This window comes from Corvus moneduloides, chromosome 1 (genome assembly GCF_009650955.1).
Source record: "Corvus moneduloides isolate bCorMon1 chromosome 1, bCorMon1.pri, whole genome shotgun sequence".
NCBI lineage: Eukaryota > Metazoa > Chordata > Aves > Passeriformes > Corvidae > Corvus > Corvus moneduloides.
The window spans coordinates 24043025-24066426 of record NC_045476.1 but is presented as its reverse complement, the minus strand read 5'-3'; the positions used below and the strand labels follow the sequence as shown (position 1 = coordinate 24066426).

Genomic DNA, 23402 nt, shown 5'->3' with positions numbered 1-23402 from the left:
AGAGAAATGGTCACAGCTGCAGGCTGCTTGTCAGAGTGCAGCCGAGTAGGCACTAAAGCGAGGTGTTAAGCCTTTAAATGCAGCACCACAAAGTTTTCCTTCATTCATTAATACCCTCAATTTGTCCTTTTCACATGCATATTGCAGAGGAGTCAAGTCTCCTGACTTTTAAGAAAAGCCATGAATGATTTCATTTTCTTAAGGGTTTGGGGGGGAGGGGGGGAGGAGGGGACATCCCCTTGCTCTTAGATTGCAACTTGTTTCCCCATGTATCTGTACTTTGCTACTTAGCATCAAGTATCTTTCCCCCAAAAAGGCATCTACAATCAACTTTGAGAAATATATTTGAAAATGGCACAGCCAGCTGCAGTAGAATTACAGATTTATAGATAATTTTGTTGAGAACTGCACACCCAAAAATTATATTCAACAGCCACCTGAATAAGCATCTGAGGTTTTCTGAATTTCAAATACCGAAGGGAAAAAAAGTTTGGTCTGACAGTGAAGGTAGGTAGCATTCCACACAAGAATACAGTATTGAAAAACCACCATGAAGGTGTTTTGGTTATTGGCCCCTTCCAAAATGTCAGTTTACCAAATAATATTCACTTAACTCCCAGCACATGAGCGTATACAGAAGAAACATGACCAATATAACAAAAAACCTTCCTACTACATATTCAAGTAGTAAGTTATCCCACTATTTCACAGGCACAAAATTCAAGGTACAACAAAGTACTACTGCTCAAACACGGACACCTCTCCAGACCAACATATTTCAGCAGCAGAATACATGCAGATTTGGGGCTTTTTCAGTCCCATATGAAACAAGTACTTGCTACAATCATCTTATAAGCCAACCAGCATTTTTCCAAACTGGGCTTCTTTTACAGTGGATCAGAACTCCCTTCACATGCTTCAAGGACATGTATTTGTAAAGTCTGCTGCAGAGGGCAGCTCCTTTGCTTTCCCATTCCCATATCCTAGGAGTGTGCCGCTCTGTCCTTAGAGAAGTGCCAGAGGCATTTACCACACTGCCCACATGGAGCCCGAGGCAGGGGCAGCAGTGTCTTTCCTGACTAACAGTTTCCATCCAAATTACTTCACCCCTGAGAAGCCTATACAGCTAAAAGCCTGATTTAGTTAAAGCCACTGATTTTTAACTTGGCTGTTTTCAAGCTCCTTGGCTTTCCTGAAAACCACGACCATATTGCATTCTCAGTCACCACTTCGACATTTCAAAATTCATCTGGTTTTTATTTCTACAGTACCCACTTAACAAGAGCACAAGCATTTAGTGACAGCAAACTAGTACCAAGATTTAAGAGTTATCAGCCTCTAGGAAAATACAAAGCTATCAATATTTGAGATAAAATAATTACTATAATGCACTAAGATCTACCTGAAGCATCTAGATCCAAGTTCTACATCTTACTTTCTCACCTCCTTCAACAGCCCTTTTGCACCAAAAGAAATGTTCACATGAAGTTCTCTGAATGTATTAAAAGAAGGAAGGGGATGGATACGCAATCATTTGCACACACACCTAAGAGAAAGTTAAAAATCTGGTTTATTTGAAACTGTGAAATCAAAGTCCAATAAATAAAATGCTTAACATCAACACTGGACACTATGTAGGAAAACTCTGGTAAGACTGGATTGCTCCTTTGGTGCCCCGAGCATCGACGAACCATGAAATGACTTCCCAGCTCCCCACAGCCACACTGTTCTCTCGACAATCTTTCCCCATTCATGGCAAGCCTTCCCCAGACACACACTGCCCAATTCCCCCATGCTGAAGTCTCACCAGCACCAGCAGAACTGCCCCAAAGATGACAGAGCACACAGGGCCGAGGCTGTGAGAATGAGTGCCTACATTTCAGAACTTCTAGAGAGCATATCCCTCTTCCTCACTCAAAGCCCTCTGAATAGGTTTCATGAACTGTGCTATGGCCAAGTATATTCTATTTTTAAATTTTTAATGAGCAATTATTAGGCTGTAAGAATACATTGGTTCTTAATCACTTTTTGGGGTGGGGGGTGCAACTGATCCCATAAATGTTGTTTATGTTTGTTTAACACCACTATTAAATTACTAGGTTTTTCCAAATAGCAGATTCTCTCTAAGTAACCATATGCTACATACACATTAAAACTCCTTGAAGCAATCATATGAAAATAGTAAGATTTTATCCAAAATATAACTCCAAACACAACTTACAGAACCACAGGCAGGAAGTAACCAAATTCTGCTAAAAATGTCACACCCTTTCAAAAACAGCAATAAAACATTCTGTATGTGCTTTAAAAACCATGGCACAGGGCAAAAGTATGCTTACTATCCTAAAAAATAGAAATAAGCGTGGGCATCTCACCCTTTCCTTGTAACACTGGCACAAGTGAACTCTTACTCTTTTCTTAGAAAAGAGGGTGGGGAGAGGGGGATGAAGAGGAGGAAATAAAACCAACACATCTTACAGGTTATTTATTATGGAACTGGCTGTTAATACTGGAGGCACTCTTTGACAAGCCAGATGAAAACAAGCATATCCAGATAGAACAGTACTCAACAAGGCCTTAATGTGGCCACCAGTTTGTGCTTCAACTCAAGTGAACCTTCCCAACAGCTTTTCTATAATCTGCAACAGAGATGTTGGTCCATACTGAAGGTAAGGCTATTTGGGTTTTATACTACTGTGATGCTCTCTATAGGCCAACAAGAACCAATCACTACATGAATATCCTCGGCTCAAGTACCCAACAGTTTAAAGTCTTGATGCTACCAATTCATCCAGTTTCAGTCTGTACCATTTCTGACACAAGGGACTTCAACCCAGGGATCTAATTTGCTGGGGAGTAAACTACTCAGTTACTACCTCATAAAACAGCAATTTAAAATGGCAGACCTTCCACCAAATTTGGGTGATATTTGGATAGGTAAGTGACATGCACAGAGGTCATACACTCAATGTATCAAAGCACTCTCCAAAGCAGCTTTGTTTTTTGAAAAAGAAAATAAAACAAACGCTGATGCCAAGCTTTGAACCATAGGTACTTGAACAACCAGGCTTCAACACCAAACAAAAAGGATAAACACTTCTGGTTAGCAAGATCTATTTAACAGATAACACAAACATTTCAAGCCAGTTCACTATAACACTTCGATCGGCACCCGAAAGCCCCTCAGTCCTCACCATGGTAATACTCAGCAGGAACTACAGAACACCAGACTTAACTGGCACAGGTATTTTGACTGAGGAAAAAACCACAATGCCATGTATTTCACTGCTACCAGTGCACCGGGAATTTGAAGGGGCAACGGATGCAAAGGCCGCAATCACTTCTCGAGTAGATAAACCAAAAGATAGGTCAAAATATCAGGACTTAAAAATTCATATACTCAAATATATGTTATTTACATCGTTTACCTCGTTATTTTAACCAACATTAACCCACAATTCATTACTTAGAAAAGACAACATTACAGAAAAATAAAATAAAATTTGGTTTTAACAGGACAACTGTTTTACATGGTGGTATAAAAAATGTAATGGGAGCCTGGAGGGGAAGAAAAATAAATGGAAGTGGAACAAAAAAAAACCCATCACAACAAAAAAACCCAAAACACTACCCCCAGAAAAGGCAAAAAGCTAAAACAAATTCCAGATGTTTAAGTCTGAAGGTTTTAGCTTTTAAAATACACAACTACGTGTGCCTTTCACAATAACAGTCACAAGTGAACAATACTTTTTGTACTACTGCACCCTTCAACAGGCCAGTCTGCAAGTCAAAACAAACAATATAATAAACTGCTAAATTATAAGTATGCAATTATGGATTACTTTTAGCTGTTATAAAAAGCTGGGTTACATATCCAATGGTCCAACTTTTAAATTCAAACTGTGCTTAATGTTTTTTAGTTCAGACATACTGAAACCCATCAGCACAGATGGTTTGTGATGTTTTACTGCCTTTAAGCATGTATTCCTCATTTTTCCAAAGAATGATGCAACATCAATTTTCCACGCACATAGCAGCAAGGAAAGTAATTCCACCTCTTTCTTAGAAGGATATGGCCTCTTGTGAAAGTAGTCCAACAAAAACTGTTTCTGTGCCTCATATGAATTGTGATCATACTGATTAGGATCTACCGCTAGAAAGCGGAGATCCTCACTAGAAGGAAGCTTCCTCATCTCAGTCCTAATCTTTTGTCGCTTGAAAGGCACTACCCCTGAATTCACTTCGTTCTCTGGAGACAGAGCTATGCCAGTACTTAAGCTCGGAGGCTGCTGTTCCTTATTCCTTTGGTCTTCGGCAATAAAGCAGGAATCTGATTGCTTTCTTTTCAGTACCACAGAAATATGCTTCTCACCATTCACAAGCAGCAGCTCTTTCTTCTCAGTACGTTCAAGCTGCATCTTCAGGCTCGAGTTGGTGTCTTTGGGGGCACTTCTACAACGGAGCAGATGTACAGCAATAGCTGTCAGAGTCATATTTCCAGTGTACACACCACAACAGTGGATGCACTTGAAAGCAGGAGACTTTAAAATCGTATGCACAGTTGGCATTATATGATGCCGCTCTTTCAAATGCTTTTCATAGGTTTCTCTACCAGCAAACGTACCTAAGCAAAAGGGACAGGTGAACATTTTTCTGGTGCATCTCCTGTTCGTTTGTGCTGTCTGAGGTTTCACTTTGATGTAAACAGGGACAAGAACTGTTGAATATATTCCAACAAGCACTGCCAAATGTACTTCTCTTTCACCCATGTCTTCATCTGGTAGCACTGTGTTGAAATCGAAGTGTGGAAACACAAGGCCACCCTGAGCATCGTTACCTAGCTGAATTCCTCTGTTGCTGTAACTTGCATGCAACTGCTTTCTCCCATTGTGTGCAGTTTTATTGTGCTCCACGAGGCTTTTTAAGTCATAGAAAGTTCCTGTGCAAAACAAGCAAGATAAGCCATGCATGAAGATATGTTTCATGAGCTCTTCCTCACAGAGAAAACATTTACAAGCGTAACACCGGATCGTTTTTTCTGTCATCCTTAGAAAGGGTGCGCAAGCGGCAAGTTTGTGAGGTTCTGGGGTTTCTACTTTCACTTCACGTGGTTTGTGGGCCACCTCCATGTGCACCTCGTAGACATTTGATGGGAAAAGCTCGTTACAAACAGGGCAGGTCTTCCACTGCTTGGCCTGTCTGACAGCCGGCCTTGTTTCAGGAGCAGGCGGGGAAGCCTGCAAGGATACATTCTCAGAAGTCAGAACCACAGGAGGAGAGGGAGCACTGGCTGGTGACTGGGACAGCTGAGTCACTGACCCCGACTGCATGAGCTGGATGGGCACCTGTGGAGGTGTCACAGTTGCTACTCCGCCACCAGGAGGTACAGGCAAAGTAACTGAGATGGGGGTCAGTGTGTACATTTGCATCCCATTAACCTGCTTGGCCTGCATGAAATGCCTCACTATAGGGCCCGCAGTCAAAAAAGCTGTGCTTTGAGAAACTGGAGGCTGAACTGGCTGATTTACTGGGATAACTGCCGGGGCAACAGGCTGATTAAGCTGAAGGAACCCAGGTCCAACAGGCTGTCTGACAGGAACCACCCCAGGGGCAACAGGCTGGTTAAGCTGGAGAACACCCGACCCAACTGTCTGTGCCACAGGAAGGACCCTAGGATCAATGGGTCTGTTCATGTTCCCAAGTGACTGGTTGACAGACAAAATTCCTGGAGCAACTGGCTGATTCACAGAGAGGACTCCTGGTGCAACTGGTTGATTCACAGGGTTGACAGGTTGAGTAACAGGGAGCGTTCCAGCTGGAACTGGACTATTTATAGTACCAATGGGTTGATTAACAGGAAAGAGCCCAGGCATGACAGGCTGATTAAGAGGAAGAACCGCAGGGGCCACAGTTCTATTTACGGTCCCAACAGAATGATTAAGAGGCAGCCCATGAGAAACAATGATGGGCTGGGAAGGCGATGGCTGAATACAAACGTTGTTCTGACCCATGGGAGGATTGCTGGGCACAAGAGTGACGTGCGAGGACCTAGTGGTGGGAGCAGAGGTGGTTTGTGGGATGCTGCCAGAGGCACTTGGGACGGTCGCTGGTCCAACTGTATCCTGAACTGCTTGTATCTGCACCGTGCTCTGGTTTTGATCAGTCTGTGGAAATGCAACCTGGATGCAACCTGGAGCAGTCACGGAACCTGTTGGGACAGCAGCAAGCCCTGAAGATGGAGCAGCAGCTGCTATACCTTGGACAGGCTTTGGAGCAATATACATTTGTTTCGCAAGTCCGGGTTTCTTAATATGTTCTGAAATCAGAGATCGAAGTTTGTTCTCCAGGTCTCTGTGTGTTTCAGCTGTCAAGATATGGTACATTAAACAATCTGGGCTGTTTGCAGGAACATTACATTTTTTACAGTAGAACTCAACTGAATTTGGTGTACTTTCATCACATTTCTCACCAAAATATACATTTACTAAGTTGTTAAAATGGTTCATCAGTACATGTTTCTTCATATTGTAATACAAGGTGTCTGTGAATTGACATTTTAGACACGTGAAGTTTATGATGTCACTCCTAAATTGTTTCATGCCATCTAAAATGCTGACTGTATAATTTTGTATTCGTTTATTAGATGAATGAAACATCCGGATGTGTTTTCCCACTACTTTGGGATGAGAAGAAAATGCACATTTTGGGCAAGAAACCACCATCTCTTGGTCCACTTCATCCTCATGGTAACGATGCAAGTGATTCTTGAAAGAAGTAAGCAACTTGGACGAAAACTTGCATAAGCTACAGCAGTATGGCTTTGTTCTGTATCTCTGCAAACAAAAGAAAAACATCCACTTAGAAACTGCCAGCTCCTACATCACACTGGTATCTGTTTAAACCCACACTATCACCTGTCAAAAATTCCTTCACTGGACACATAGTATATATCTTGTCAAGTTTCTTCTGGTTTTGAAAAGCAGTTTTAAGATTAAATACTTAAGGGGAGAAACATTTGCGCCTTGTTTCATTATAATTTACTAAGAAGCCTTAAATGAGTTTACTTCTACTCTAGTTCACAAGAAGTAATTCTGAAGCCTGTTTTTAAAGACAGGAATCACAGAACAAGCCAGGAAGAATTTGTATCCCACTGTACATAGGAAGTTAAGCCTTAGCAATTAGGAATAGTAGTCCTTTTACTATGACACTTCAAAAGCTTTATTTAGTTCAAGGCCAGCTCCTATCTACTGGACAAAAAGAGAACAGAGAGAACAGGCAGGGATTTTTTTCTGTATTTCAACAGCCTACTCTTATCTGAAAACTCTCCAGAAGGACCTTTCCAACAAAGCCATAAACAACTGATTTTATTAAGAACATTCCTCTGCAGCCAAAATTATAATAGAAAGTAGTAAAACCCCCTTCTATGATAAAGCAGCAATGTATTAGCTCATACATACAATTTGTATTAACTCACACATACTGGGCATCCCATTATAGTAATTTCTTTAGGAAATTTCCTCAGAAATGCTCAGTATAGAGAATACAGATTCTTCTCAGGGAAGTATTTTTAACTGTTTAAGAATTCATCTATCATGCACTAAGCAGTGGTTTGCTCCCTCAGTTATATGTCATATGACAGCACTGCTTTTCATATCCATATGAACATTTTTTGTTCTTTCTGAAAAACAGGTATCCCCATCAACCATTCTTTCTGATCAGCTTCCTGGGAAGTTAACCCTGGCTCCTGCCAAAAACTACAGAATCAGTCACAGAAACATCCATGTGACAAATCTGCACTCTCAAACATCTAGTGCAATCTGTCTGTTCCCTCAGACATGTTTTTCACCTCACTGACTTCTGCCCCTCATGAAATAGAGCCCGAAGAGAACAAACGGTTCTGCCACTACAGCATCCAGCCCAGTTAGATCACCCACACACATCTCACTGACCTACCATGAGGAACAGTAACACAACACATGCAGGTGGTTTTTTTTGCCATGTCATACAGCCATGGAGGTTACAGTCAGCCATCTACAGACAACCCAGACAGCCATCTACTAGCAGTACTAGGAGAGTCTCGTGATGATAACCAAAATCTAAGCTCCAAATTCAAAAGACTGGGTCAGACAATGCCACTGGCTGGCTAAGGCTGCTGAAGAAGTACACTGCTAAGAAATCACTGAATTACCTTCTACTTACACTCTTTAGGTGTCTAATCTCAGCTGCTACTAAACAGCAACAAAGCAAATTACCAGACACATCAATCTTCAAGCAATTTGCCTGGAGGAAGGCCACTGACAGTAATGAACTAATGAAGCACACAGAACATTACTAGAAGATAGGCCTAACTACTTCTGAAGGAGTAAAGTGACAAAGAAAAAATTCCAAACGATTCTCTTTCAACAGAACAGAAGCATGTGAAGTTTGCTGCTTTGATATTCTCTGTATGAAATAGAGCTCTTCCACACAAACACTGTACAAACCATTCTGTCGGCATGTTCTCCTTGCATACTCATCTGCTTTTTCTGTTCACAAGTGCTACCACAGTCTACCAATGGTATCCCAGTTTTATAGAGAATTTGACAAAATAAGAATTGCAAGCCACTTAGGAAAAACAAAGCATCTTGGAGATTGACCAACACAACCTTCATCTGTAAAAATGGAATCCAAAAGAAGGCTTATTAGAAACATCAAGGTAAATTCAATTAGTCCTCCCTCAAAGAACCTACCCCTGAACATTTCTGCTATGTAGTCTCACATTCCCCACAACCTAGAAACATGCAGAAAGACAGGACAGCCTCCAACAAAGTTCTTCCAAAACTGTTCATGTCTCCCTAAAAATAGTACAAATGGTGGAAACCACCAACTACACTTACACAGACATCTTCTCCAGCCTACTGAGTTTACAGGAAGAAACAACTTATTTTCCCCTTACAGCAACAACTTTGGAATACAACATCCTGAAGGACCGACTTCTTTTCTCCCAAATCTAGGCAGCATGATACGTGAATGATATATATCAATAAACCAAAATTGTTTAAAGAAAACGGATAGGAACAAGGTTAGCATCCAAAAGACAGTTTGGCAAACCCATTCCAAGAGACCGCAACATATTACCAACTCTACACTGAATTTCATCAGATCAGATTCCAATCTCCTTTTTTGGGCAGATATAACTGGTCATGCTGACTACGTGACTCAGGACACCTATTTCTCCCTTCTGGTAAGGGACCAGGTCTCTCTGCCTTGTGTCCCTCCAGACAATAGGGAAGAAAGAAGCTTCCCTCTCTAGTGCACAATTTTTAGTTATTTTCCACTTTCATTGAAATAGCTTATCATTTTTCCTAAAGGACTGGCGATGGAAGACAAGCTTCACCTAGTCCGTCTTCATCCTGTTCTTCCCTATTTCATGTCTGGTGAGGAAGGGGAACCTCTGCTGCTCATCTAACACAATCTCCCAACACTGAACTTCTTTCTTTAGTCAGAAGGTAAAGGCAAAAGAGACAGAACCAGCAAGAGCAGAGCTCAAATAACATGACTGAGGCCAGAAGATAGACCTAGTAAAGAGAGACGTTTTTCATGTGAATAAAGAATAAATTAAAAAGGAGGGGAAAAAATAGAAACCATCATTAACAATTAAGATTTATTCCATTCACCTAAACTAAAGGCAGTATTTAGTAAACATAACTGTAAGCCTCATCTGAAGTGGCACTTAAGAGCCTGGACACAATTTATCCCAACTCAAACAAAAAGTCTCATTTGACTCACCCACAAAGTCACGTGAACAGATAAACTTTCAGTTGTAAACGAGAACTCAAGTTCAGACATCGAGAAATAGGAAACAAAGCAAAGGTCCTGAAGGGTAGAATCCTACTTAATGACAGCTTGACAAAGACAAAGCTTTGTTTGGTCAGCCAGTATGCTGGGGGCTGAAACCGCTCCACTTTGAAATCTTAGTTTGCTTTAAAGATAAAGGCAGATGTTTCAAATATGGTACAAAACAGTCCTGACAATCCCCCCACCACACTATTCTAAAGCATCACCTTTTGATTCAAGATGAAAAGAGCAGACACACCCACTGCTGTTCAGATGCCAATGACAGGCCTTCCGTACGGAGGCAATGAGGGGCCCCAAGACTCTTCACTAAGACTGACAAGTCCACCTTTTTTACTGGATATACTCCTCCGCTCCACACTGCATCGTAGAAACTTGCTACTATATACAATTATAGAATTGTTCCTCTCAACCCTGCCTTTCTTGCAGAGTCTAGCTATACAGAACTAAAAGCTGCTTCACATACACAAATCTAACTGGAAAGAGCTTTCCACTGCCACCCCATACCAAGCCACTAATAATAATTTCATCATAATCCACTTGCATCTATGCAATCACATTTTCACCCTTCCAGAAACAGGAGCCATGTTGTACACAAGAACATAAGACTACATGTTAGATTAGGCTAAAAATGCAGAAGATTAGTGTGACATCTTAAACACTGATGTTCAAGGTTGTATCCTTCAAGACAGCAAATGGCAATTGAAGTCCTCATAACCAGCTACATTACAGGGAAAAGCAAAGAGGAAATGTAAGATTATTCCCTGACTAACAGCACTTAGGAAACAAATATTAAAGCTATTTTTTCTCATTAAAAAAGCTGCCTCCCAATTTCTGAACATCGTAAAATTCAGCAATTCCACAAAACACATTTACCCAAAATTTGTGCCATAAACATACATACCTTCCTTTTGCCCACAGGCTCCCAAGGGGAGACATCACTCCATGAAGTGTTACAAAAGTAGCTTTCACCTGCATCAAAACTTTTAAGATTCTAAAAGTAAAATAAAAACAAGAAATTAAAACAAGGCTTTTGCAGTCTGTTCTGAATATAAAGAAATTCTCAATAGGAAATAAGGAAAAATAAAAAAGAAAAACCCACACAAAGAGAAGATGACTTGGAAGTCCATACAGCATTCAGATACTGGTCCCAAAACTCCTTTCAAAGAAATTACTTCTTTGACCATCTTTGATTTATTTTAACTCAAATATTTGTCCATATGACTGCCTGGTAATAGAGTAGGAATTCTGAACATTTCATAGTTACTGAAAATAATATAGGGAATGAAAATATTTACACTTGAATTCCACTGCTTCCAGTGGAATTCACAGTGAACACAAAGTATTTTCTCCCTCTACCTTCCTCCTCCTTCATTAGTAATATTTCATTGCTTACTTCCATTTATTAACTTACCACTACGGTTTACCTTGCAACAGGTTTTAGTATTAAATCTGCATGGCAGTGTTACACTTTTAACTTGGAAAAACAAAAGACATTCACAGAAGCTGATTTCCAAGAGCTGCTTTTCCTGAAGATGCAAAGGCAACAATATTACCATGTCTGCAACAACTCTATCAGGGAAAGCAACTTTCTTCACAGCCTTCTTCTAGTCAATCCCATCAGAGCAGTTTATGTTCCTCAAGCCAAAGCCAGCTACTACCCTAAAAATGCTAAGTTCATCTCCAGTTTTCTGAGACCCACACATATTTAAACACAACCTTAATCGGAGAAAAAAAAAACAATGGAACAAACTAGATTCCTGTTTACTGGGCATTTTTGAAGACCCTAGGCTAGAGTCAACAGAATGCCTTGGATGAAACACAGGCTACAAATCCAGGCTTTACCCACAGAAGACTTGCACCTCTTCTCCCCTCACATTCTTCCCTTCCACAAATCCCTCTTCACTCAAAACTCTGCAGATACTTAGAGAAGGCAAAATGTTTCCACCTCTGTACCAAACTCCACTGCAACAGCAGAAGCAGATAATAAATAACATTTAAGATCAGACGACCTTATCAAAGGAGTGGAATTCACTAACCTAATAGTTTGTGTTATGTGAAATTTAGAGGCAATACAGAATATACTTGGCAACAAAGAGAAACAATCAAATACAGAATCCTACTTAATTCTGTAGGCTCTGTCTACACTAGGCTCTTGTCCACACATGCAAATATGAGCATTCCTGTGTGTTCAACAGATTACAGTAAGACAGAACATCATGCCAGTGATAATTTGATTTAAACTTCAAGAATTTAGAAAAGTGTAGCTGAGTCTGCAATACGCTGTCTAGCTTTTTCAACCATCACGTATGCCCAAGGAGAATCCAGAAAAGCTCAGGGCAACAATAAACAAATCCCGTGCAATCTAATCAACACCTATGAGTCACGTATTTGCCCTTCAGCCAAACCTTTAAAATAAACAAACGAACAAACAAAAACAAACCAAGAACACCTTATAAAGATCTCTTGCATGAAGCAAGAGAAATCCCAGAACTTTGGAGAACTGTTCTTGATAGAGAAAATGAAGAGACCTGAGATTTACTAAAAAAGTTTCAGCTGAACATGCTGGAGTGAATTACACACTGTTAAAAAAAGATTTCTTAAAGTTTATGGCTCATCTGAAACATGTTCTATTTTTGGTTTGAGAGACAGGCTCCTACACTCAAACACCAGATTCCCACAAGCCAAACACACGTGACAATATGTCTAAATAGTTTTGCTGAAATGGCTATTTCCTACAGAGAAATATCTACTCATAAAAATAATCATTCTTATCAATACAATTAGTAAGTGGTGCAAACGGCTGTTGTGAACACTTGCTTTAAACAGAGATCCACTAATTTGTTATACCCTTCCCACATTTCTCACTTCCAGGAGGCGAGGAAAACAGAAGGGAAAGGTAACAAGAAAGGAACAAAGCCCTCTGAGAAGCCTGACTAATCCTGATGCATAATGGGTATTTTTAGGTTGAAGAAAAAAACATTTTTAAACGAAGAACTGTTCTCCCCTCTGTATTAAAACTATCATGGTTTTCCAGAACAAAAAGATAAAAAGCTCAGAGTTTAAATGAAGACACAGAATCATAGAACAGAATCATGGAATGGTTTGGGTTGGAAAGGACCCTACAGATCATCTAGTTCCAGCCCCTTTGCCATGAACAGGGATGGCACTCACTAAACCAGGTTGCCCAGGGCCCCCATCCAACCTGGTCTGATACACTGCCAGGGATGGGGCATCCACAGCTCCTCTGGGCAACTTGTGCCAGTGCCTCAGCACCCTCTGAATAAAGAATTTCTTCCTAACATCTAATCTAAACCTCTCCTCCTTCAGTTTAAAACATTCCTGCCCCTTGTCCTGTCCCTATCTGTCCGTATAAGAAGTCCTCTCCCTCCTTTTTATGAGCCTCCTTCAGGTACCAGAGGGTTGCAATGAAGTCTCCCCAAAGCCTTCTCTTCCCCAGGCTGAAAACCTGAAAACCCAGCCCTCCCATCAGCATCAGCTTCAGAGCAAAGGTGCTCTGGCCCCCTGATCACCCTCATGGCCCTAAAAATCACATTATGTTAGAGAAGCTGAAACAGTTTATTAAAGGAAAACTTCTGACCTTGCAGTGGACTTGAACACACTACTTGGAGAATCAAACTAGTACTCCAGCCAAAATGCTCATGGTTTTCTTCCTAGCAGAGATCAATTAGCCTAAAAACTAACCCATTTGGTCTCTAAGCTACAGGGAGGTACTAGTCATACATGAAATTCCTTCATCTTCCTCACAAACTATTGTCCATTATCATGCCTTATTACAACAGTGCAAGACCAATTTCAGGACCAGATGCAAGTCATGTTTGTATCATACCATATTTCAATCCATTTCTTACACTGTCCAGCCCCTTCATAGAGTCCAGACATCAAATCTCAGTATCTGAGACAACAAACAAACCGAAGGTACTTCTCACTAGATGGTCTTCAAGGTCCCTTCAAACCCAGGCCATTCTATGACTCTTAAGTTTTATTAAAACCTCACACATCCCATGCTACCAAAAAGAAATACCATCATCATATGAACCAAGTACAAATCAAGCTATAGAAACCATTCTTCCTGCTGCTGAAGTTGTACCAAAACCAGCCCCAAATTACCTGGAAAAAACAAACTGAAGTTATGAACTTGGTTGAGGGAGAATTATTTGAAAAAAAAAAAAAAAAAAAAAAAAACCCTAATATGGTATTTTTTGGCCCAAATCTCACAGAGGTTTTTCCGCAGTGGAAATGTTTGCCAGATTTCCCACCACCACAGGTTATTAAAAATGAAGCAAAACGAACTAAAGGCACATTATACATATCCCCAAAAACCCAACCAAATACAAAACAAATTACTACTTATTTACCATTGAAGTCCATGCAACAATCAAAGAGACCACAAGAAATTTCATAGTAAAAATCTGTCAACATCAAAACATTCCTACTTCAAATGGTCAAGACAGACCCAGGTTCTGAGTTAGAAGTGTGATTACAGAACAGTATTAACACAGTAAAAACAGCAAGTAAACAGAAATTACTAGACATAATTTTCCTTGAGCTATTACGACATTTACATATATACAACATCGTTCAACTGCAATAACAAAGAATGTTCCAAAATCAGTTATGCATGTAGTCTTGAACAATTTTCTTCCAATAGCTTACTTACAGAGTTTCAGAAAGAAACCACCACAAAAGACACAACAGCACCCTTATAAAGTGTTAAGCCTACTTTAGTACTGCCATACAGAAGCAATCAACCTCTTGACTACAGTCAATGCAAAGTCATGAATATACTCAACAGCAAAAAAAGCCTGTGCACCAGCTCACTGAAATACACCATTGTTAAGAAATGGAGTTACATTGCTATGTTTGCACCTTTTCTGGTATTAGGTTTGCCAATCTGATGGCGTGCATTCTTTCTGACTGATGCACGTATTTTCTTCTGGAAGTGGCAACAATGGTACTAGGCTCATCTTAATTGCCCCAGTACACCTGCATATATTTTTTAAGATGCAGAACCAACTACAACTCAGTAAGACAATTTTGGTATTTTTCACTGGACACAAAGTTTAAAGGCTTATCCATTTTCAGAAATGCTGACAATCTTTATGTCCCTTCAGAGGCTTGCCCTTGATATGTGATGGGGTGTCTTTGAGGAGACTCAAGTCCTCATCTGCTTGAGATTTTAAAAGAATTGAAAAACGTTGCTACATAGCACACAAACAAAAACTCATTAGTCTGCTGTATTTTTTCCTCAAGCTGTACTGTTTCCTTTTGTTGAAACATTACTAACAGAGAATATAATATGCAGCACCGTCTATGACACATCTTGTTAAGAAATACGGCCTCTTGCAGTGTTACATACTAACACACTAAATTCCCCCCCTGGCATATGAGCAGTCAGTAATGAGTAATCCCTGAAGCAAGGACCCCCCCATAAAGATCTATGGCAGAACATTATACATACACCAGAAACTGAAATATTTTTCAGGAGTTTACATTTCAGATTGGTTTATATTTCAAATCAGTTTACATTCTTTCAAATGCTTTACCTTCAACAATTCCCTGCAGCTGTCAAGCCCAAGATCCACAAGAATGTCCTTCACTTTTTTTCGAGCCTTCCTTATATTATCAAGGTTTTGAACGGGAATTTGAAACATTTTGCACTTTTCCTGGGGGGAAAAAAAACCACAAGAACCAAAAAATAAAGAAGAAAAAAAAAGAGGAAAAATAAAAATAAATTTTTTTTAAAAAAAGGTGACAAAATCCTTGAACACAGGCACTTGCATTTAACAGTGTTAAAATAAGAACTAAAATCTGCAAAGTCATAGAATGGAAATACTTAGATTAGAAAAGACCTCTAAGATCATTTGAGTCCAAACATTAACCCAGCACAGTCAGTCCACCATTAGCCATGTCCCTCATCACTACACCTATGTGTCTTTTCAATACCTCCAGGAATGGGGACAGAACTACTTCCCTAGCCAGCCCATTCCAGTGCTTGGCAACCCTTTTTCTGCAGAACGTTTTCCTAATAACCTCCCTGGTACCACTTGAGGCCACTTCCTCTTGTCCTGTCACTTGTTACTTGGGAGAAGAGACCGACCCCCACCTGGCTACACCCTCCTTTCTGGCTGTTCTAGAGAGTGGTAAGATCTCCCCTGAGCCTCCTTTTCTCCAGACTAAACACCCCCAGCTCCCTCAGCCACTCCTCATCGGACTTGTGCTCCAGACCCTTCCCCAGCTTTGTTGCCCTTCTCCGAACTCACTCCAGCTCCTCAATGTCTTTCCTGTTGTGAGGGACCCAGAACTGGACACAGCACTTGAGGGTGAGGCCTCACCAGTGCCAATCACTGCCCCAGTCCTGCTGGACGCACTATTGATGATACGGGCCAGGATGTCATTTCTTAAATATGAAAACACAGAATCCTTAAGCCAAAGAAGTGGGCTCATTAATATTTCCCAGTAGATCACCTGACTGATTTTAAAGGAAATACAATCTGATGGGGGGGGGGGGAGGGGAAGGGAGGAATTCTTTACATTTCTTCTATCTACAGAAAATTCCAATTTTTTCTCTCAGATTTCCTTGTGTCTACATGGCAGGAACACTGGTTTTGTGGGTTTTTTGAAAAAGAACAAAAACACCACAATTTTATTAAGTTCTATTCAGAAAATTACTATAATCTTGTTTAGGAAGGAGAAATTCAACACCTTTCACCTTGAAGGTTAGCATCAGGATGAGAAGTCTCTGATAATTTTGTTTGCTGTCATGCATGTACATGCTTAAAACGATTGCTAGTAAAATCTAGATTTCCTGCTGAAGTTTCTACTTTTATAAAATTGTAAGGTATCCATCCCCCTGGGCTCAGCTTCAGAAGTATGTCAACTGCCTTTGTCAACTCCTTCCTAGATTACAGCCAGATGCAATTTAGACTGAGCTTTAAGAAACTACAACGGACACAGAAGGCAAAACCTAACCCTAAGCCTGCACTGAAAAAGGTCACTGAAAGCTTCCACAGTATTTGGTGCTTAAACACCTAACAGAGCATCCAGGAGCATTTACAACATCTTAGTCCTTATTGCTAAACAATTCATCCATCCAGGACACACTTGAACAGGAAAAAGCAAAAAAAAAAGGAAATCCCCAAACAGTACTTCAGCACAGACGGTCTCAAATGTCTTGAAAAGCTGTACTTTACCAAAAAAAAGCAAGCTCCCTGCCAACATGAAAGCTTTACTTTGAACAAACGGTAAGACTTTCATGCAAATAGTTGCAGAATCCCCATCCGCATCAGACACCAGGTACAAGCTAAGCCTCAAAAAAAACCCAAAAACAAAACAAAAACAAAACCAAAAAAAACCCACAAAACCAAAAAAAATAAAAACCCACAAGCCATATTAAAAAAAGTTCTAGTCTGTATGTAACCCCCCCAAACCTTAATTTATGTACAAAACATACAACTGAGGGGTTTAGAATTAAAATTCAAACAACTCACATAATATTCTTCCCTTCTTCTCCCCCAAAAGGAAAGGTGTGTAGAGAGAAATGGAGAGGGAACCCCATTTGACAGATGCTAGTCTTGTTTTCTAACGTTTTTTATCACCAGGAAGTTCAGAAGACATTCTGATACAACTGGGGTGGGTGTAGACCAGGAACCTATACAGAATGGAATAAAGCAGAGTAACTGGTCTGGCATTCTCTCAAAATGCAAGTAGTAAAAATCTGACATAAAATATTCTTTCCAAAGTGAAGTCCACTGGGAATTTGCACAGTGTCTAGTTAAAGCTTTATGATCAGTCCCTCTATGACAGCAGGTTATGGACATCAACTCCATGGTCCAGTGTGGGTAACAGAGCTGACTGGATGCCACCAACCACGCTCAGATCAGCTAGAAGGAAATGCGGTTCAATACATTAGGCTTCCCTGGAAACAGTTCCCCCATCTCAGTCTTTCAACTCACACATTGATGCTACTGAAGAAGGTGAAGCAGGCATTTGTCGAGGCATGTCTAGCTCACAAATAAGAAACAGTCTACAAGGGATACACGTCAACAGTTTTCTTAATCAGTAATCATTCTGAAATTGAAGTTATTAATCCAGGAGAAAGAAAAACACACCAAAAACCCACCATAACAAAAAAAACCCCTTGAATATCAATTATTTTCCAGTTTTCAAGCAGTTGGTCTTCAATCCAAAGGCCAGCATGTGCAATCACATGCAATGTTATTCAGTAGGTATTTAAACAACCTGCTTGGGAGTAAGGATTTTAAATTGCTCATCTCACACTAGAATCACAGAATGACAGAATGGCTTGGGTTGGAAGATACCTTAAAAATCATCTCGTTCCAGACCACCTCCCATGGGCAGGGACACCTACCACTAGACTGGGTTGCTCGAAGTCCCACCCAACCCAGCCTTGAACATTTCCAGAGATGGGGCATCCACAGCTTCTCTGGAAAACCTCTGCCACTGCCTCACCACCCTCACAGTTAAGAATTTCTTCCAAATATCAAGTCTAAACCTACCCTCTTGGAGGCTCTGTATCCATTAGACCAGCACTGCCCCATCATAAAGGTCAGGAAAGATCAACCTTCTAAGCTTATTCCCTCAAGCTCTCAGTTTAATTCCTTGATTATTACGCAGTTTATTACCCACAGTTTTATACTAATAATTTATTTTTCCTGTATTTTGGACATTCTGCAAGCTTTAGCTTGCACTTTGGTTCCGTGCATTTGTTGGTCCCACATCCCATTCTTAACCAGCAAATTCAACATGAAAGGACTACAGTAAAACTGAGCCTTGATCATTTTACCACACTGCCTAGCTAAAAGACAAAAATTTATCTTTCACTGCTTTTAATTGTTGTTTCCCAAAAACCTGATAATCCATTGAGTTTTCAGACTGTGCCATTTCATAAACAGAACCAAGGCAAGTTTATAGCAAAATAAAATAATTTTAGCAGCTGATGTCTCTAATTTTAAGAAGTCCATTCAACTCTTGCTCAGGCATTTTAGCCATCGAGCTATTCGTGTATTTGTTGCTTATTTAGATAAAATCTCCATAATGATATACAAAGGAGAGTTTTATTCAACACTACAGGTTCCTTTCATTTCTACATTTGTTACCAGATTGCAACACCCAACTAACTACATTTGGCTTTTCAAAGATCACGAAAGAAACTCTTCCCTTCCAGCAGTACTGCAGTATTTAAGACTAGCCTAAAAGACAAGGTAACAGTCTGCACAGTATCTTAGTAGTCAAAGACAGTTTGCAAAGTAACTATCTCTTACTGTAATTACTCTGCATTAAAAAAAAAGCAAAAACACTAACATTGCATCTCTTCAAAGTGAGAAGTCATCACAAAATGCCAAGTTCCTATTCATTCTACTTCTTAGAACCATTCTCATTCACCTTGGAAGGAACCTCAAGAGGATATCCAGTCCAGCTTCCCACAAGCAGCCTCAACCATTAATTGCAGCCAGGGCACTCTGTTTTGGCCAGTCAGGTTTGGCAACCTCTCTGGGCAACCTCATCCACTGACAGACTGCATTCACAGTGAGACCTTTTTTCCTTATGTGAAATCAGCACCACTTTCATTTGTGTTCCTACAGGAAACAGGATTTGCAAGCAAATTAAAATGGAGTTGGTATGGAGCTGGCACAAGGAAGATGCACATATGTGCCTTCAATGGACATGCAAATGCTTCCAGCAAAATCCAGTGAACTAGATAATCAGGCATTTTTAGAGATTACAGGAAAAGAGGCATGCTAGAATATCCAGAGAAAATGGCTGTAAGGTAACCCTTTTAGACACCAGGTAATCTGTACAGAAGCAAGATCTCCAGATGTGTCCCTAAGTTAGCCTTCACTAGTCTGTTGTTCATAGAACTGTTCAGAGTAGGGAAATTATGAAAGGCTCATGGAACTTTGTCCTTTCATAGTATCTGCCTTGGAAATTGAATCATTCTTAGTTTTTATGACTTTTATCTAGTAACTGTCACTAGTAACTGAGAAAGAGATTTTTATAAAGACTTTGGTCTTTATAAAAGGTTTGTACCTTTATAATTGGTTTGGAACATTTGGGTTGGAGTATTTTCAAAGGTTTGTTTACCAACTTGTATTTCAGCAGTTATCAGAACTGACAAGCACCCATAATGAATTGTTTTCATTTTAGTAAACTCATGAGAAGTTGATAATTCACTATTAGCTGAGATAACAGTATAAACTGCTTCACCCCTGAAAGTGAAATGAAAGCATGTGATCTATTTCTAGGAATATAAGGAACAAGAACACTGGATGGCAGAGAGCATCTAGGAGGACAGGCACACTGAGGAACTGCCTAGAAGAATGCAAGTTTGGCTTGGCCATGCCAAATTTTACCATAGTCAATTTTGTTTTGTTTCTGATAAGCTTACAAGTCCTCTAAAAAGTCACACCTGGCTATGTGCTCAACCACTCATTATATGGTCAGTTCCATTTCCTGGACTCTTATCTCCACCTTCTGAAAGAGACCTAACCAGATTTACAAGTACATCAGCACCATCAAAGCTCATCCAGCCCACAGAGGGAGAGGGAAGAAAGCTTCCTAAAGAAAAAGAATCAACTGATTAGAATGGATGCTATTCTTGTTCATTATTTAATCTGTTGCAATTAAAAATATATTCTAATAAAACTTACGAAGAGCAGTTCTGGTCAACAAAGTAATTCAGCTTTATCATCTCATATTCAAATTTCTATCCATGTGCAACTTGATAGAAATCTCAGGTAAAAAATAAAAATTTAACTCTTCTTTGTCCAACTATATCAGAAACCTCTGGGCATCTCAAATCATAGATCTCCTAGAGTCACAATCATTTTGCTCTTTTCACAGCTACAAATCACCTGTTAAAAAGGTCATCCTGCCCAACACCAAGACAACCATCATTCAACAGCTGTGAACACAATGAGCACTAAGGCATGTGATGATACAGATGAAGACACCTGCATCTTACCTAACAAACCAAACCAAATTTAAATAACTATTGGGATGATTCATTAACACACATCCAAGTCCCTGCTATCCAAGACTGGTGAGAAGAAATGAAGGGACACTACCACTTAAACTCACAGTCTTCCTAAAGCACTAACTCACACAATGCTTGACTCTCTTGGGAGTTCCCTCTGGGGACTGACTCGATTTTGAACCCAGCAGGATTCAAGTTCATCCTAGATGACGTAAGCATGTGCACGGAGCCCACTCGAATCCTGCAAGATCTGTCAGCCCCATGAGTATGTGAGCAGAAGAGTCAAACCCCAGCCTACTGCATTTGTGCTGCACTCATCAGTTTGGTATGACCCCAAGACTTGGCACTTTACAAATGCACACAACAGTCCACAGCACAAATAATCCAAAACCTTAACAAGTTAGCAAGGGGACAGAACTGAAAAAACAACCCAGGGCTGTGCAGCAGGTTTCAGAGGAAGGACTAAAGTGTTCAAACACAAGCCAGCTCTACCAGCACTCAGTAAGACTTAGCCCAAATCAAGGCGTTCCCAGTGGAAATACGTAAGGCATAACAACACTGTGTGCGCTCTTCCTTGTTCCTAAAGATCTGCTGTAATTTGTGGAGGTTGTTTTTCACAAAACTTCCATGAAAAGAACCACAGGAACTATTACAGCTTATCATATACAGTATACCTTGTAATAGGTCTTATTACAGCTTACCACATACTTTATTTCTTACCCTGTTGCTCTAAATATTGCGCTAAAGAAATCCCCTTTACTTGATCAAAATTAAAGAGAAAGTTTATTAACAGGAACACAAGGATTTCTAGAATATAGATTCAATATCCCAACAGTCTTTTAAAGTATTTCATTACAGTTCTTTACAACTGTTTTTTACAAACACAGATTTTTGATGACAGAAAACTATTAAGGGCAATAACCAACTTCTCCCCAGTAATTTACCTGTCAGAACTTTATCAGCTGAAACCGAGTTGTTCATAACTTTGACAGTACAGGACTCTGAACGGCTGCAGCAGGAGTCATACACGTGTCTTTTATTCCGTTTACAAACCAGGACAACTGGAACTCCCCATTACCTGCTCTCGACCACAAAGCAAGCGCACTCAAATGGTTTTCATGGCTTGCACTGCAGGGGTTGTGTTTGTTTACGTTATTCACAAACTTTTTTTTTCTGAACGTATGCACTGCTGAGGCACCCCAATATTATTTAACGTAATTTTACATTCCATTAACTGATTCCTTTAACCGGTGATGAAGTGCTGGTTCTGCACGTGTGCCATTCCTGCCCACGCTACAGTTTCCCACAAACTGTTTCAAATCAAAGCATTTCATTAAACGTAATTGAAACTATTCACCCAGACTTCGAGACAACCTATTAAGCTGGTTCCTTAGACACCCATCGCTGAAATGCGACCTGCAATTAAATAACCAACACGCAAGAAGCGCGGTGCTAACGAGCTATTCACCGCCCGCAGCAGCGGCGAGGCAGCGGGAGAAGTTCCCCGTGCTAAAACGCCTCACACGACGGGGCCACGCCGGACCCGTCCCGTCCCGTCCCTCCCCGCCCGCGCCCAGCGCGGCCGCTCCGAGCTCGCAGCGCCCGCCGAGCCGAAAGCGCGCAGCCACCGGGGCGTTCACCGCCCTCCGCCCCGCCCAGCCGCACGTACCCAGCCGGGCTGCAGGGGGAGCCCCCGCCGCTGCTGCTCCTCCTCCTGCTCTTCCTCCCGCTCCTCCTCCTCCTCCTGCGGCGGCCGCCGCCGCCCGCCGCGATCTCGCGCCGCCGCCACCCGCCGCTCACGGCTCCGGCTCTGCCGCCGGCGCTGCCCCCGGCGCTGCTGCCGGAGCCGCCGCGCCCGCGGCCCCGCCCCGCTGCCCCGCCTCCCGGCCCGGCGGCCGCGCTCAGCGCGCGCCCCGAGAGAGCGGCGGCATGGCCGGGGCCCCGCGCGCGCCTCGCCCCGCGCCCAACTCCCTCAGCGCCCGCCGCCCCCGCCGCCCGCGCCGCATCAACCGCCAGAAAGAGAAAATGGCGCTCGAGCAGGCACGGGAAGTGACGTCGAGCCTCATTTGCATGCCAGGCGGCCAGCCAATGGGGAGATAGTCGGTCAACGCTCCCATTGGTTCCCCGATAGAATGGGCGTGTCTGGGGGCGGGGCCTCAGGTGGGGGCGGGGCCCAGCCTGGGGCTCACCCGCGCCCCTTCATACCTCCAAGGGGCAGCACTGAGCGCTCTCGCGAGAGCCGTGACGTCATCCCGGGGAGGAGCTTGATGACACCTTGCCAATCACGCGGGGTTGCCACGTGACCACCCAGCCCTGGTACGCCTGGGATGCTGGGTGGAGCCTCATTTGCATTTGCTGCATCCTGGAGGCCCCGCCCATCCCTGCTGGCCAATGGGGCAAGGCGAGGCGTGGTGGGAAGGCTCCCCATTGGTGGCGCTTCTGTGGGCGGGGCTGGCACGCCTTGGCGCCATCGCAGGGCTGGGCTGGGGCGCCTGGGCCTGGAGCAGCAGGGGCACGGGGTGGGGCCTGCGCACGGCGGCCCCTCTGGTGA

The 23402-nt window shown here is 41.8% G+C and overlaps 1 protein-coding gene across 4 annotated transcripts; it reads right to left on the bottom strand.

The window, feature by feature from the left end:
• Positions 1 to 1552: 1552 nt before the first annotated feature.
• ADNP2 (ADNP homeobox 2) lies at positions 1553 to 22607 on the bottom strand. 4 transcript variants are annotated; one of them, XM_032102107.1, is made up of 5 exons: positions 22521 to 22607; positions 17346 to 17506; positions 15402 to 15521; positions 10739 to 10828; positions 1553 to 6833 (listed from the first exon to the last, which is right to left on the bottom strand). In XM_032102107.1, the coding sequence occupies exons 3-5, from the start codon at positions 15507 to 15509 to the stop codon at positions 3867 to 3869; spliced, it is 3165 nt and encodes a 1054-aa protein (XP_031957998.1). In that variant the 5' UTR covers positions 15510 to 15521; positions 17346 to 17506; positions 22521 to 22607; the 3' UTR covers positions 1553 to 3866. The 4 variants fall into 4 exon arrangements, with proteins under 4 accessions (XP_031957998.1, XP_031958006.1, XP_031958014.1 ...); XM_032102115.1 differs by lacking the exon at positions 22521 to 22607 and adding an exon at positions 21796 to 22367; XM_032102123.1 differs by lacking the exon at positions 22521 to 22607 and adding an exon at positions 19261 to 21753.
• Positions 22608 to 23402: the final 795 nt, after the last annotated feature.

Excerpts from the sequence above, each read along its gene's own strand:
- ADNP2 (XM_032102107.1), bottom strand. The coding sequence starts at position 15,509 with ATGTTTCAAATTCCCGTTCAAAACCTTGATAATATAAGGAAGGCTCGA. Across the intron at positions 10,829-15,401 it reads GCTGCAGGGAATTGTTGAAG|AATCTTAAAAGTTTTGATGC; the intron begins GTAAAGCATTTG and ends TTTTACTTTTAG. Across the intron at positions 6,834-10,738 it reads AGCCTGTGGGCAAAAGGAAG|AGATACAGAACAAAGCCATA; the intron begins GTATGTATGTTT and ends TTTTGTTTGCAG.